This window comes from Filicampus tigris, chromosome 5 (genome assembly GCF_054856515.1).
Source record: "Filicampus tigris isolate MCC_2025a chromosome 5, RoL_Ftig_1.0, whole genome shotgun sequence".
NCBI classification, from domain to species: domain Eukaryota; kingdom Metazoa; phylum Chordata; class Actinopteri; order Syngnathiformes; family Syngnathidae; genus Filicampus; species Filicampus tigris.
In genome coordinates, this window is record NC_141221.1 from 10563643 (window position 1) to 10579447 (window position 15805).

A 15805-nucleotide genomic window follows, 5' to 3' on the forward strand; every position below is an offset into this window, starting at 1 on the left:
AAAAGCCGGAAATCCTGCTGACACTTGCTTAAACCGGACAAATGTTGAGCACAGTCAAGTGTTTTTGCGGTTCCGCAGGCTTGAGGATCCGCCTGTTCAACTTCTCCCTGAAGATCCTCACCTGCGTCCTCTACATAGTGAGAGTCAGCCTGGATGACCCCAAGGAGACCAATGGAAACCCATGGTAAGGGTCACTTAAGTTCACGAATCACTTTTTTATACTGATGGATTTGACTGGACAAAAGGGGACATTTGTAATGGCAAGCAGCTCAAAGAAGCACAGCGGCACACATTAACTGACGGTCATATTTGATGTGAGTCATGCATTCATGCTCTATATTTCTAGTCACGGTGCAATCATTCGGAACGCCAGCTGGCCAAATTCAGCAGCGGAGTCACCAGAAATCAACTGGTACGTTCTCCTTTTAACTGCAACATACAGTGGTACCTTGACTTTTGAGTTTAATTCATTCTAATTGACAAATTAACAAAATTAATAAAAATCCTATTAATCCGCTCCAGCACACTCCAAAAAAAAACCCACCATTTAATTAAAAAGAAATTCACGTTGAAAACGTAAAAACAATGTAAATGAATCAACATTTTGGGCATCATGATTTCGTGCATTAATTCACTGAGCAATGTGTTTCTTTTTGCCCCTTGGCCACCAGGAGGCAGTATATAAACCTCACTTTCACTCACTTCATCTTCGTCATTGTTTTTTGCCTTTTGCGCCTCACTTTCCAGCAGCTTCTTTGGCTTTTCATAGACAATTTAGAAAGTATTTAAACACCCTTGGCTGGCCTTTATAGACTCCGTTATGCCTCATTAAACAGTAGTTTGTAGAAGTACAACACACGTACTGCCTTGCCGAGTCGACAATACACACACTCACACGTCACTCACGTTATTTTATGATTTCAAGCTTTAATTCAATAGATAGCATCTGCTTCTTCTCAGCGCTCACTTTTGTTGGACCCATCGTAAGAAAAAAAAGACATGACAAAATATCTGCCCAAAAAACTGAAACAGTGAGCTCAAAACATAATTCACTCAAGTCAAGATGCAGCTGTATTTTCAAATGATTATGTCGCCGTCCAACTACAACCATGTACAGTACTGTATGTCATATTGTCATTCATTTCAGAAGCAGAATGTTCTGACATGTCGTAAATTAAGATAACTATTTAAAAACAAGGCATTATAAAGCATCTTTTAACTGGTTGTTTTGCTATAAAATGGTTGTCTTTGGTCAGCAGTAGTATATACTGTATATGCCTTGCACTAATGGACTTGTGCTTTTTAAAAGGAAGTTGATTTTCTGGGTTACCAGACCTGATCCATTGTGGGCAATACAGGTGAGTATATTTATCTATATTTATCATGGGCAGCTCGGCGCGTCAGTGGTTAGCATTTCTGCCTCACAGTTCTGAGGTCAGGGGTTCAAATCCTGTCTCCCCGTGCTTGGCTTCCTGACACATTTAAAGCTAAATTGTCTATATGTGCCCTGCGATTGGCTGGCAAACAGTCAGCTGGCAAAGGCTCCAGCTCACCTGCAATCCTAATGAGGGCAAGCACTTAAGTAAATGGATGGATGCATTTAATTTATCATATTTAATTTTGACATTCTCTTGCAGTTGTGCTGTGTGGCGTTTACACACACAATACACAAACTGAATCCCAGCTACCTTCGCCCCTAATCACCTAAACAATAAATCAAGTCCTGTTGCACAACCTTGGTCAGACAAAAGAAGAAGAGGGGTCATTGCCCTGTGGTGGTTGAACAACCAAACAAGTTTTTATCATTCCAAAGTTTCATTAAACTCTTTTTCTTCTCCACTTCAGGTGACCGTGGCTTTAATCAGTTTTTTGGAGACTATGCTGATCACATATCTCAGCTACAAGGTAAAACAAGAACATCATGGGTCACAGTCCACGGCTTCCTAATGTGTCTTGATGCCTGCTTCCAAGTTCGTAACGAGAACTGTTACCCAAGAACTAATGAAACGCATTTCAAATTCAGATTTGCACATTACAAGTTTATTCAGTGACTTCTGATCCTCATCCATGCAGATACAGCACAAAGGGGAATTGACTTATACACACTATTGATGTTAGTTTCTTTAGCCCAGCTATGGCATTGTGAATTGTTTGTTAGCATTAAGCTAATGGACTTATGTAAAGAAAAGTGCTGTTTAGTCAAATATAAAGTGTGTAATTTGCTTTGTTTTATGTTTAGTTTGACAGTAAACATTAACTGAGAGTGGAAATAAACAGCTTGAAGCAAGCATTTGTTCTTTTCTTTTTGAAGAATTGTTCACTATATGGAAAACTGATGCTTGTTCAGAAGGTTGCTGCAACCATCTAGTGCTCGTAACACATATTTTTGCTAGCTAACAAAGACAAAATCCATCGTCGATCTAGAAAAACACAGCAGCCTAGGTACCATAATATTTGAATTGTTACTTTTTTAAAGCTTTTTCTTATTATGGACTGTTCAAAATAACATTATACCGCATTGGCACTTTTGTATGAATGAAAGTTATACGATCTTCAGTAGGTCAGTGTAGATCGTTGGTATATATAATTATATAGAAAAAATATGGAAGAGATATTGTCAAGGTAATTATGTTAACAGATGACATCACAACGAAATGCAAAAGGTAGAGCATTTTTAAAATTCTTATTTACTGATCATCAATTTTCTCTCCAGGGCAACATTTGGGAGCAGATATTCCAGATATCCTTCATATTGGAGATGATCAATACAGTGCCATTTATTATCACAGTAAGTAATGAGCATGGGCCTTTCTTTCGACCCTAAATTAGTTTAGAAGCTAATTGGTGTGTCCAATCAGTGGATTGAAAACACCCCACCCAACATTGACTGACTGAACTTCCTCGTATTCCTGCTGATCGGTTCTATTGACTCATGATATCCCTGTGCTTTGTCTAGATCTTCTGGCCTCCTTTACGAAACATTTTTGTTCCTGTTTTTCTTAACTGCTGGCTAGCCAAAGGAGCGCTGGAAAACATGATTGTAAGTGTCTGTTTGAGATGTGGAGACACATCCTGACATCTGTTATCTGATGATGCCAATAATTGAGTCGGCTTTTCACAGCGGACACCATTTGTTCAAGTTAGCCGAGTTGAGTCTCATTTGGAATAGGGACTACAAAGCCCAGCAACAGAGGCGGGACGTGTGTTCACGTTTGTATTGTAAATCAAAAGAATCCGTCTCAGTAAAGAACTCCGTGTGCATACTGCTACAGCCCCTTTTTGCTGATATGTGTCATCAATTAAAGGTTAGACATTCTTCAGCGTCATTATTAAAATGGGTCAACGTTTTGATATTTGATAGTAATAAGATCCTAAATGTCATTCTTTCACCCTGAAATTTCCTAAAGTCACCCAAAATTCACAAAAATGAAAATATTTTAAAATATTCTTACGGTTGTGTACACTGAGGTTTTTCTGAGTCCAATTTGTCTACTGAAATTGATTTTAGATTTACCAATGTGAGTTTAAAGTAAGGAAAATAGAGTGAATCTTGGAATTGTGAAACTGTACATACCGTAAATGTGGGTGTTTTTCTATGAGCCAGCGGTAACAGTGTTAAGAGCTTGAAGCTTGAAACTGAAACCCAACCTCATTTGCACAAGCTTCCCCAGAAATGTGACAGTAAAACAAAAGATGAGGAAAGAGTAAAACAAGTTACCGCTGTAATTATGGTTCTATGAGTCACGAATGACCACCACTGCGTCCTGTCATACGGAATCCTCGACATTTTCCAAAGGTTTTCTTGATAACCAAAATAACTTCACAAGTTCTTACATAAATAGCTACAACATTGTTCTGCCAACACAGTGCTTTCAGACATTGTTTTCTTTTGTGTCAGTTAGTCACTTTATAGACTTTCAGTGGCAGCAGACATTACAATGAACAAGAAATTGAAGAAAACATGGCTGTTTGTTCTGTGTGCACCCACTAGTCTAAATACAGCATTCTGATTAAGATTGCGTTGGTGGAATTTGAATAGAGCATCATAATCCACCCGTTTTTATCCATTTCAGTGGGCGGCCATTTTGCCACTTGCTGTCAACTGACAATGATATCACAAGTGCCTAAGGGCTCAGGTAACGACCATCACGGCTTACCTGTTTTCTGCATTTAGTCATGTGATGTTCACAAACTGAGCCCTTTGGCACTGTCATGTCATTTTCAGTCAATAGAAAGTAGCAGTACAAGACAAAATGGCCGCCCCCCTGAGATGTATAAAAACAGGTGGATTTTGCTGTTTATTTCATATTCAACAAATATTCCAGATGCTGTGCATTGGAGATTGTTTTTTCATTCAACTATGTTGCGGCATCTGTCCATATTTAAATAAACATGGGGGGGGGCGCAATATTAATCAAAATACCGTATTTAGAAATTACTATAGTGGAGTGCATCGAACATATTATTGTCAAGAAAAGTTTTGACGTGACTTCTGATTATCCCGTACCAAATGATGTATGTATTTAATTGTTAAAGATAAGGTGTTGCAAAAGCTTGAAAGTCAACCTTGATGGTAGAGTATCAATCTACAACATCCAGGATGTTAGGTACCGGTAGATAAAAAGTGGCGTGAGATTCAGAGGAAGATCCTCCTGCCAAAATGGGTAGTCAGCCAGCTGGTATAATCTGCTGCCAAGCAGACCGGCAGAGCGTGGCCACACCGCACATGTGAAGCATACGAACGCGGACCAACTGTTAACAACAATCATTCATGTAACGGATCCCAAAAAAAAAGTAAGAGCGGGTGAGCTGTGAGCACTAACTTCTTCTGTCATGTTCTCAGAATGACTTCCACCGTGCCATCCAGAGAACTCACTCGGCCATGTTTAACCAGGTGTTCATCCTAATCTGCACTTTACTGTGTCTGGTTTTCACCGGGTGAGTGCATGTCTACTCGAGAACAACACAATCAATGGTATTAATGTCTTCAATTTGAACATAACATTCATAATAGAAAATTGACTGTGCTCTTTCATGAAAATGTCAGTAAAATAAATAACAACCCGTTTCAACATCTGTGACATTTGTTTTTTACATCAAATATCTAACTATTAATAAGAATACAAAAACAGTAAATATGTTGGTCTTTGGTCTTTGAGAGACATGAATCATATTTTAGTTGTTTTTTTTTGACAGACCATATTTCTGTTATTGCTGTAATCAAACCGTTTGAGAGGTTGTGAGTGAGCATGGATTTGATTTTCTCTTGTGGGGCAGTATAGCCGCCAATTTACACTGTCTGGAATCATTGCACTAATGTGCAGCCAGTAAATTCTTTAGGCTTTGACATGGTGTTCACCCATCGCACACATTAAATCTCGACCATAGAAATATAAGCGGTCATATTGTAAATGGCATACTTCAATCATACAGACTTTTATTTTGCATAATTTTCTGAAAAAACTTCCTTCATTCCACTTTATTTGACACACATTTGTGTTGCTCCATTTGTCTGCAGGGCTTGTGGCATCCAGCACCTCGAGAGAGCTGGAAAACACCTGACCCTGTTCGACTCCTTTTACTTCTGCATCGTGACCTTCTCCACCGTGGGCTACGGAGATGTGACGCCTCAGATCTGGCCCTCACAGTTGCTGGTGGTCATCCTCATCTGCGTAGCCCTGGTGGTGCTCCCGCTGCAGGTAACAAGGCGCCGGTCGGCAACGGCGTATCGACGGCTTCCATGCGCCGCGCTCTTCCGTGGCCTCAAATCGCTTTTGTGTTTCAGTTTGAAGAACTTGCATACCTGTGGATGGAGAGCCAGAAATTAGGCGGAAACTACAGTCGCCACCGAGCACAGACGGAGAAGCACGTGGTGTTGTGTGTCAGCTCGCTGAAGATAGACCTGCTGATGGATTTCCTCAATGAGTTCTATGCTCATCCCAGGTTGCAGGTATAGTTTCGAGAGAGCGGGCCTGGTCTTTTTGCATATGCCTGTATAATTGTTTACTTTTTACAGCATCTTCACTTTCCTCTGTCTTGCAGGATTATTATGTAGTGATCCTGTGTCCAACCGATATAGACATTCAGGTTCGCCGCATTCTCCAGATACCTTTGTGGTCCCAGAGGGTCATCTACCTTCAAGGGTCCGCCCTCAAAGACCAGGACCTGATGAGGGCCAAGTGAGGACCGCATTCTTAAAAGGATGCCGCTTTAGCCACTTAAATTTGGAAATATCAAATTATCAGCAGATAAAACGTAACCATCATTGATTGATTGATTGATTGGTTAATTGTTTCGATCAGCTTCGATCGGAAAAAAAACAGTTAATACAGAGGGGTTTTTTTCAGGGAAACAAGCCAGTCAAAAATGTGTAGGGTGAAGCTACATTTTATCACGCCTTTTGCCTTTTACAGAAGAAAACATATTTCAGTAAAGAAACTCAAAGACTAATGCATTCCATCCATCCATCCATCCATTATCTGTACCGCTTCTCCTCACAAGGGTCGCGGGGCGTGCTGGAGCCTATCCCAGCTGTCTTTGGGCAGTAGGCGGGGGACACCCTGAACTGGTTGCCAGCCAATCGCAGGGCACACAGAGACAAACATCCGCACTCACAATCAGACCTAGGGGCAATTTAGAGTATCCAATCAACTTACCATGCATGTTTTTGGAATGTGGGAGGAAACCGGAGTGCCCGGAGAAAACCCACGCAGGCACGGGGAGAACATGCAAACTCCACACAGGGAGGCCGGAGCCGGGATCGAACCCACGACCTCTGAACTGTGAGGCGGACGTGCTAACCAGTCGACCGCCGTGCCGCCCTAATGCATTCCAAAAAAAGCATAATCTCACAAAGTAGAATTAAGTGGCAAAGAGAAACAAAACAAACATAGGTAAAAATGTCTGTCTAAAAATTCTAATTCAACATTTTTAAAGGACATGACATTTTTTACCTAGATTTTTATTGTAAATGCTATTCGCATCAAAATATTTCATTGGACAATACAAATCTAAACGTTGAATGAAATAAACACCTTAACCAAATTGGTTTATTCCAGTGTTATGTCAAATGATAGCATATTCTTCGTGAATATGCGTCAAGGCACATACCAGCAGGAGTCGCACAGTACATCAACTCATGAAGCACAAACTGTTTGTTTACATTCTATTTAATTATTTTATTATTATATATTTTTATAAAGTGCAGTAATGTAGAATGTTATACAAAATATTTCATCAGTGTTTTATGGGGGGCTTGAACCGAGAATGGCTTTTCCATTCATTTTAATGGGGAAAGATTTGAGATGCGTGTTTTGAGTTACAAGCATGGTCACAGAACTAATTAAACTGGTAATTCAAGGCACCGCTGATATCTAATTTGTGTGATGTAAAATGTATTACCGTTAATGATTGTCAACCAGCTCAGCACAGCCGCCTTTGACACTGTCTTCATCTGCTTCAGAATGGACGATGCGGAGGCGTGTTTCATCCTCAGCAGCAGGAACGAGGGTGACCGAACTGCTGCAGTAAGTCGCAGGACCATTTGTCAAATTCAAACTGTGACACATCACATAATGGAGCACTTTTAGCATCACACTACACTGTAAAAGAGTATCTTTGCACCTCAGAGGAAAGCATTGGTCCGTTCAATTATAGTATTATTTATTACTGTTTGCTACTTAACTCACTAGCTGTGTGTCTCCTCCACAGGATCACCAGACTATTTTGAGGGCTTGGGCCGCAAAGGACTTTGCTCCTAACTGTCCGCTCTATGTACAGATTCTCAAGCCGGAAAACAAATTCCATGTTAAATTTGCTGGTAAGTACATACAGATTTCCTACACTTTTTGGACAAATGTCTGCGGACACATCAAGGAAATAATCAATACAATAAATAGAGGAGTTGCAAAGGGTTGGAAAATTTCAGCTAAATTTTAAGGAACGTTTTCAGTACATTTGAATGGAAGTTAAACTGGGGAATTTTGGAAAGGCACCATATTCAAAATCAGACATCAATGCAAATACAATTAAGTCACTGCCAGACATTTTCAGACCCTCTTTCACCCTAACATTTGAAAACATTTGAAAAAAAAAAAATCCTGGGATTGAATGGCTGCACAGTGAAAAGACAAATAAATTCGTCAATGGCAGTGAATGACTTAAAAAGCATGACATATCAACAGATTTATTTGTAAGACCTTATAATTTTTATATTTGATTGAGCAATCAACTTTGAAAATTTCCATAATTTTACAACCCCTAATTAGTAGACACCATTTTTTCACCAGAGTGAAGCAAAGCTCATTTATTGGTGTATTGACAAGGCAATCAAAGACTGCTATCCAATTCTATGCTTACCAATTATTTTTCCCTACCGTCTGCATTTCCAGATCACGTCGTATGTGAAGAGGAGTTCAAGTACGCCATGCTTGCACTGAACTGCGTGTGTCCGGCCATGTCCACCTTAGTGACACTCCTCGTTCACACCTCCAGAGGGCAGTAAGTACGAAAACACTTCTCTGACTCCATCTACGTTATATTGCACATGTCCATGTTTGAATTAGGGTGAGCTTGAGCCCAGCTGACTTTGGGCGATAGGCAGGATTCCCCCCTTCGATGGGTCACCAGGCAACTACAGGGCACACAAGTATTCACATTCATACTTATGGACACTTTGGAGCATAATCTTTCGACTGCGAGGCAAATGTGCTAACCACTCGCTCAGCATGCAGCCCCTTTTTTTAACATGCGTCACACAATTGGAACAAGCTTCAGTGCAAAGTCAGCGAGCCTAACTATTGTGTCTGGACTATTTACATCAGTGTATTAAAATGTGTTATGTTATAGCTGAGTCAGGTTGCCTGTGTTTGATTTCCTGTTTCAGTAGGCACATTCGTTACTACACAGTGACATCCTTTTGCGATCATCCTTCAAATTATTTTCTTCGCCGAGACGATTTCTTATGAGAATCTTATCACTCGCATCTATCACTATCATCTTCCACTGCTCATAGTCGGGTTCTAAATCGAGCTGCGTTTCCGACTCAAGCTGAACTATATATCTTAGCGGTCGTCCACAGACAAAAGATCCATTTAACTTCTGCCGACTGGGCAATGATGATGCTTCATTTCACATTTATTTCCCTTTAAATTGATTTGCAAATCAATCCTCTGTGAAAGAGTCACTGGAGTCATCATTCTGCTAAATACTTCTGCAGGGAAGGGCAGTTGTCACCAGAGCAGTGGCAAAGGATGTACGGACGCTGCTCCGGCAACGAGGTCTACCATATCCGATTGTGCGACAGCAAGTTTTTCGGGGAGTATGACGGCAAAAGTTTCACTTATGCCTCCTTCCATGCGCATAAGAAGTAAGCAAAACTTCTCTCATTTTGACACTTAGAGGGGAAGTCAAGCCAAATGTATTTTTTTTCAAGAATATGTTCTATGCAAGCCCACTAGTTGAAACAAGGCATTCTGATAAATATTGCGTTTGTGGGATTAGAGTTAATCCACCCATTTTTAGCCATCTCTGAGGGCAGCCATTCTGTCACTTCTGTCGACTGAAAATGACATCACAACTGCTCAGGGCTCAGATAACGACCAATCACGGCTCACCTGTTTTCTGAAGCTGAGCTATGATTGGTCGTTATCTGAGCCCTGAGGCTCCTGTGGCTGTGTGATGTCATTTTCAGTTGATAGAAGTGACAAAATGGCCGCCCCCTGAGATGGCTAAAAAGGGGGGAATTTTGCTGCTTACAATATTAAATGAGAATGCTGTGTTTCAACTAGTGGGCCTGCGTAGAACATATTCTTAAAAAAATATATATGTTTGGGTTGACGTCCGCTTTAAATACCATGCTGTACTGATTACACAATCACCCCAATCTCCCTTTATAAACAATGAAGCTTAATTTCCCTGTTCGTTACCACTTACAGTTTTAATTGTGGTTATAGTTGCCATCGGTGTGTTCTTGTACTAGCTCTCATTTGTTTGCACTTGCGTTCTGCTAGGTATGGCGTGTGCCTGATCGGTGTTAAGCGGGAGGACAACAAGAGCATCCTGTTGAACCCCGGCCCGCGCCACATCATGGCCGCCACCGACACCTGCTACTACATCAACATCACCAAGGAGGAGAACTCGGCCTTCATCTTCAAACAGGAGGAGAAGCACAACAAGAGCTTGTCTGTCTCTGGTCTTTACGACGCCCCCTCCAGGCTGCCCGTGCACAGCATCATTGCCAGCATGGGTGAGAGCCGGCATGATTCACTGAAGCTTGGATTGCGTACAGTACACGTAAATGAATGGCGGCTGCATGCGGCGATGCTTTCGCTCGGTTGTGCATGTTTGTTTTCCTTACCTGCTTTTTTACTTTCCTGGCTGACTTCACTGTGTTGTGCTTTTTTTTCTTTGACCTGTAAAAGTTGATCAGGCCACTTCATATGGTAAGTTTATGCATGACACATCACCTCCTACAGCTGTAGTGCAGTTTGCAGTCCGTAAATGTATGAGTGCCACTTTTTCACTGCATGGTACAGACTCAAGCGTAGCTGGGTTCAAGGTTGAAATCTCAGATCGGCATTCCTGTGAGGCGGTTGCATGTAATCCCCATGTCCTCTCGTGTTTTTGCAGCGTAGAGTATGCCGGTTTCCTCTTATTACAAAAAGAAAAAAACATACATAATTTTAACCACAGCTATACTGATAATCTGGTATCCCATTTCTTGGTACCATTAACTCATCAGTATGCATAGTTTGTACCCCTTATTGGAGCATAATCTTGACCCAACATGCTGGGTCAAATCGTCAACCCAATGCACTGGATAACCCAGCATTGGTTGGGTCTCTTTTAGCGTTAGCTTACCCAGTTTCTGTTCCTGGATGCTGCAGTACTATGCGTCACAGTCTGCATTTTGCCGCAGCTATGCATTTTCTTACTTCCTTCAGTCTTCTTTTGAAAGAAGCCACACACCAGGATTGCTGTAATTACTGGAGACCCTCGTTCTCCTCCCTTGTCATTTGTATGCATCTTATTCCCACGGGTGCGTTTCTCAGTCTTCCGCGGTACAAACAGAGACGGGAAATCCAGGTCCAGAAAGTAAAAACTCTGCCACAGTTTGGCTTTAGCCACAAGTGCTTCTACTCAGGGAGCTCATTTATCTGCCAGTTGACTAGAAGCACCTGTCGCTGAAGCCAAACTCTGGCAGTTTTTTTTTACTCCCTGCACCTGAATTTCCCATCTCTGAGTACAAACCAAGTTGGTACCGTGCATTGAAAAAATGGCATTAATTGATGTAACGCAAGTGCCAACTAATGATGCTGTGTATCTGATATACCAGATATGGGATTAGTGGGTTGGCGCATATATCATGCATCATTCTCCATATGGCTGCTTTGCTGTATACATTAGTATGTCAGCGGCATATTTATTAACAAATATGAGTCATTATGTTTTGCATGCTACATCACTGCTCCTGAGTACCTTCCAATAATTCTGACAAGGGGGATTGAGGTTGACAAAGATCACAAGGGGTTAAATAGCTGTGGGTTGATGATGTTGACAGATAGTCAAGCACACATTGGGATGTGACTGAGTGGTTGGCGACGTGTGTGTTGCGTCCAGGCACTGTGGCCATCGACCTCCAGAACCCGGATCCCCCCGAAGAAACCAGCAAGCTGACCTTACCGACGGAGAACGGCGCCGGTAGCCGCAGGCCGAGCATAGCGCCGGTCCTCGAGATCGCAGACTCCTCCGCCATTCTGCCGTGCGACCTCCTCAGCGACCAGTCGGAGGACGAGACCAACCAATCGGACGAGGAGGGCTCTGTCGGGTCAGAGTAAGTGACGCGGTCGGCAATAAATTCTGCTGCTGCGATCCAAACCCACTACATCTGCCCATTGAGTCCCAATAGCCTCACCCTAGCATAAGAGACACTCTTAGGATTGATGTCCTCCACCTCTTCAAGTGTCAGGGGGCCTGTAAGGTGAGATAGATGAGCTTGGCGTGTAATCAGTGTGTCATGATGATGAAAGGTGCCGACTTGACTATGACGAACACGTGTGCCATGAAGGGAAGGGCGGCACTTTCCATCATGCGTGCAGCTCATTCACGAGCTTACCAAACACGATACACTTTCCTTCTCAGTGGTCATTTATCAGTCGAGCAAACACTTAGACAATAGCAGAGTTCAGTAGGTTAGAAAGACCTCCACTCTCCATGCTCATCATTGCTGAGATCACTCAAGCTAAAAACATCATATAGACAGATCCATTGGACACAACATTAGGAGTACTGTATTTGTCTGGAGCCAACTGCAGTGGTGCCTTGAGAAGGGAGTGCCAGTGAACTCAAATCAGCAGTTTTGACAAAATAGTGAAAAATTAATCAAAGAAAGTGGCTTCTAGATGTTTCATCCCAGTCCTTGTTGACGTTTACCATCAAATTAAACATAAATCAAACAGTTCACTTTGCGTATTTAAAACGGCCTGAACAAAAACCAACGCTAGATTAATGCTAACGCTAATTGCCATCTATGTTGTGCTGATCTTTAACTCTTTGAGCGGCGTTGACGTAAAATGTCGTCAACGGGAATCTCTAACAAGGAGGGCCAGTAACATCAAATGCCCTCAACTATGTTTTTTTTTGTGTTGTTCTGGGAATGGGCAGAGAAAAATCTTGGTCAACTCTGGTTTGATCATTAAGCTGGAGAAGTATTGAAAAAACACTAACTACTGCAGCATTGAGTTACTTTTGGATGAGATCACCATGTCTCAAAACAATGCTTGACGCTTGTGAACATGGCCGACCTCTGGAAATTCGACCGGTACAAGCAATTTATGATTGTTCAAAGTGTTTCTCATGTTAAATGAGAACATTTAAATGTAGAAGTGGAAATGACATAATATACATGAATACACAGACATGCACACACACGCATGGCACAATGCATGCACGAACACACACTACTAAATACTACTACTACTACTACTAAATAGCGTGCAAATAATTTGTAAAGTTTGTTAAATGTAAAATTGTTACACTGGTGATATTGGTAAATACATTATTTTGCCGAAAAGCACATTTTCATTGTTGTTGTTGATATTTTAGTGAGAAAAATGTCTGTTCAGATACAGACAATACAAAAACAAAAATGACTAGCATTAAAGTCAATGTTGTGCATAAAATGTATCTTTTCAAAAAGCTTTTTTCTGCATTTTTGGTTAGAAAAAAATATGATGATTTGGGTGAAACCAACCCATATTCACATCCTACTGCTGATAAGTAAAAATGGAATAAAGTGGGGAAAAACCTCTTTTTGTGTGTGTGATCATAGAAGAATAGAGTGCTCATTTAACTTCACATTACAAGTACTTTTTCTTGTTTTGGGGGCAAGGCTGGAACAAATTCTTGTAATTTCCATTCATTTCAAAAGGAAAGGTGATTACGTCTTATTCATCTATTTATTAATGTCAGACATGTTGTTAATACACTTTGAAAAGATCTGTCGTTAATATTTGATACAGGCAATCTTTATGAGGATATTCCTGACCCAGTTCAAAATTGACCCAGAACATACTATGTGTGCATGAAAAATGAACAGCATTTAAGTTAATGTCACACCGCGCATTATCGACTCCTAACCTATCCGTCTGGTTGGACATCAAATTAAATGTACCGCATTGAATATAAACCACCTTACCTCATTTTATTTATTAACCTAAGTATAGTAAATGAATTTCCTTAGTTGTTTATTTGCTTGGTGCCCGGATAGTTATTCATCTTCATGACTTCTCTGTATGCGCTCGCCTGAAAGCACCACGGTGCCAAAGTGTGTTGATCAGGGAGTTGATTAAGTCGCCCTATACTACAGGACTTTATGTAAATGATTATACAGTATAAATCTTCCTCATGTTTATATTACAGTGGGACATTCAAACAAACAATAATCAATTTTGTCGAGCTGGTCTACCACCAAGTTGTTCTAATTTCAAAATAATATTTCCCATGAATGGAACAATTGCAAACAATAAATGTAAAAAAGTAGATCTGCTTGGTTGAATAAATTTGTGTTTTTAACTTTTTTTTAACTTAACTCACTTTCCTGAGTTCATTTCATAATCATAATGACAATGATTAATTTCTTGCCTTTGGTTCATAATTATTGAAACACTTTTCTTCTTGACTATTTTCCTTCTGTATTGAGATCACAAAAAAGCCAAAGAAAAAAACCTTTTGATGCTCAGTTTTGCATGACTTTTGAAGCACATTTTTTCCCACAGCATTTTGGCAACTTGCTTTCTTCTTGGCAGCTTTGTGAAGGGCTACCCTCCCAACTCTCCCTACATCGGCAGCTCTCCGACGTTGTGCCATCTCCTTCCGCAGAAAGCCCCATTTTGCTGCCTGCGCCTTGACAAGGTGAATCACTTGTTACACACACGCACACACACGCGAGATCAGGTGAGTAAAACTTCCGCTTCCCATGTGATGATCCCTCACAGGGCTGTACGCACAACAGCTTCGAAGACGCCAAAGCGTACGGCTTCAAGAACAAGCTGATTATCGTGTCTGCTGAGACAGCGGGCAACGGTTTGTACAACTTCATCGTCCCCCTGCGAGCGTACTACCGACCCCGGAAAGAGCTCAACCCCATTGTGCTTCTGCTGGACTACCCGTAAGTTGTATTGCTCTCCATAGCTGTGAGTTTGAGTATGAATGTTTTTCTCTTGATGGGATTGGCAAGCAACCGTTCCAGGGTCTACCTCTCCTCATAAATAGTGCTTCCCCGGCATCTTGGTGCCAAGGAACTATGTTGACGTGAGTTGCGGATTTTTATTTAGACTAACCCTGTGCTTGCATCTTGGTGCCCAGGAACTATGTTGAAGTGAGATGAGGAGCTTAATTTTGTCAAAAGTAGTGCTTTGCCTCCATCTTTTGGCGTTTATAGGCAAGCACATTTTTGCTATTCTATCCTGTTCCTTGTGAATAATGGGAGTTCCCTGTAAAAAAAAAAAAAAAAAAATGGGGTGCCAACAAGTGAGCTACTCCAATAAAAATAAGAATACTTCAGGCAGTTACCCTCATAATATCTCCGTGTTGCTCCAGAAGTGATCCATGATCCATGCGGCTTGCTAACCGGTGATGTTTCCTGTTTGCTTTAGGCCAGACAACCACTTCTTAGAGGCCATTTGCTGCTTTCCGATGGTCTACTTCATGGCCGGCACCATCGATAAGTATGTGCTGGGGGCACAGCCGCACTCATTCGACGATGATATCGTTGAAAACGTGTTGCGCTTCATGGGCCTTTTAAGTAAAACTTCCATCCAGACTTCAGCTGTTGTTGACCATCCAAACCCATTTACTTTTTAACACCAACATTCAAGCACATATTTTCGAGATATGTCAGTGGTATCTTTTTACGACAATGTTTATTTTACGTTTTACTACTCATCTCAAAGCGCAGCTGTATCAAAGTGCTGTGCAGAGGATCTAACTTCCAAAAGCGATAAGAAATAAAATAATTACAGTACAATAATGATAATAAAATTATGAATAAATAAAGTATTATTTTGTAGTTAAACATACAAGAAGTGCTCCCTCTATATTTGCATTTGGCACACTTTTACATTTACAACTTCAAAGATTCTGACTCTTTCTTGCGCGGTTATGTCATTAATAGGGATGTCACAATATCGGCAATATTGTGATATCACAATATGATAATGGCAACGATATCGTCGTTGTCATGCCATAATATCTATAGCAGCAAATCTGTTTAAAAGCCCAAGTTGTTTTCCATTTGTGAAGTTCC

The 15805-nt window shown here is 41.1% G+C and overlaps 1 protein-coding gene across 7 annotated transcripts in view; it reads left to right on the forward strand.

Annotated features, from left to right (window-relative positions):
* Positions 1-15805, forward strand: part of kcnt1b (potassium sodium-activated channel subfamily T member 1b) — a 62853-nt gene that overhangs the window by 33746 nt on the left and 13302 nt on the right. For 4 of the 7 annotated variants that reach the window (XM_086031992.1, XM_086031993.1, XM_086031995.1 and 1 more), the window contains 20 exons: positions 79-184; positions 347-412; positions 1310-1358; positions 1846-1905; positions 2714-2788; positions 2957-3040; positions 4844-4938; positions 5519-5699; positions 5786-5950; positions 6043-6179; positions 7463-7526; positions 7711-7819; positions 8391-8499; positions 9218-9367; positions 10011-10246; positions 10422-10442; positions 11620-11833; positions 14307-14412; positions 14496-14668; positions 15156-15227. In XM_086031992.1, coding sequence (XP_085888118.1) covers positions 79-184; positions 347-412; positions 1310-1358; positions 1846-1905; positions 2714-2788; positions 2957-3040; positions 4844-4938; positions 5519-5699; positions 5786-5950; positions 6043-6179; positions 7463-7526; positions 7711-7819; positions 8391-8499; positions 9218-9367; positions 10011-10246; positions 10422-10442; positions 11620-11833; positions 14307-14412; positions 14496-14668; positions 15156-15227 — 2272 coding nt within the window. The remainder of the gene's footprint in view (positions 1-78; positions 185-346; positions 413-1309; positions 1359-1845; positions 1906-2713; positions 2789-2956; positions 3041-4843; positions 4939-5518; positions 5700-5785; positions 5951-6042; positions 6180-7462; positions 7527-7710; positions 7820-8390; positions 8500-9217; positions 9368-10010; positions 10247-10421; positions 10443-11619; positions 11834-14306; positions 14413-14495; positions 14669-15155; positions 15228-15805) is intronic. The other 3 variants (XM_086031998.1, XM_086031997.1, XM_086031994.1) reach the window with 1 other exon arrangement.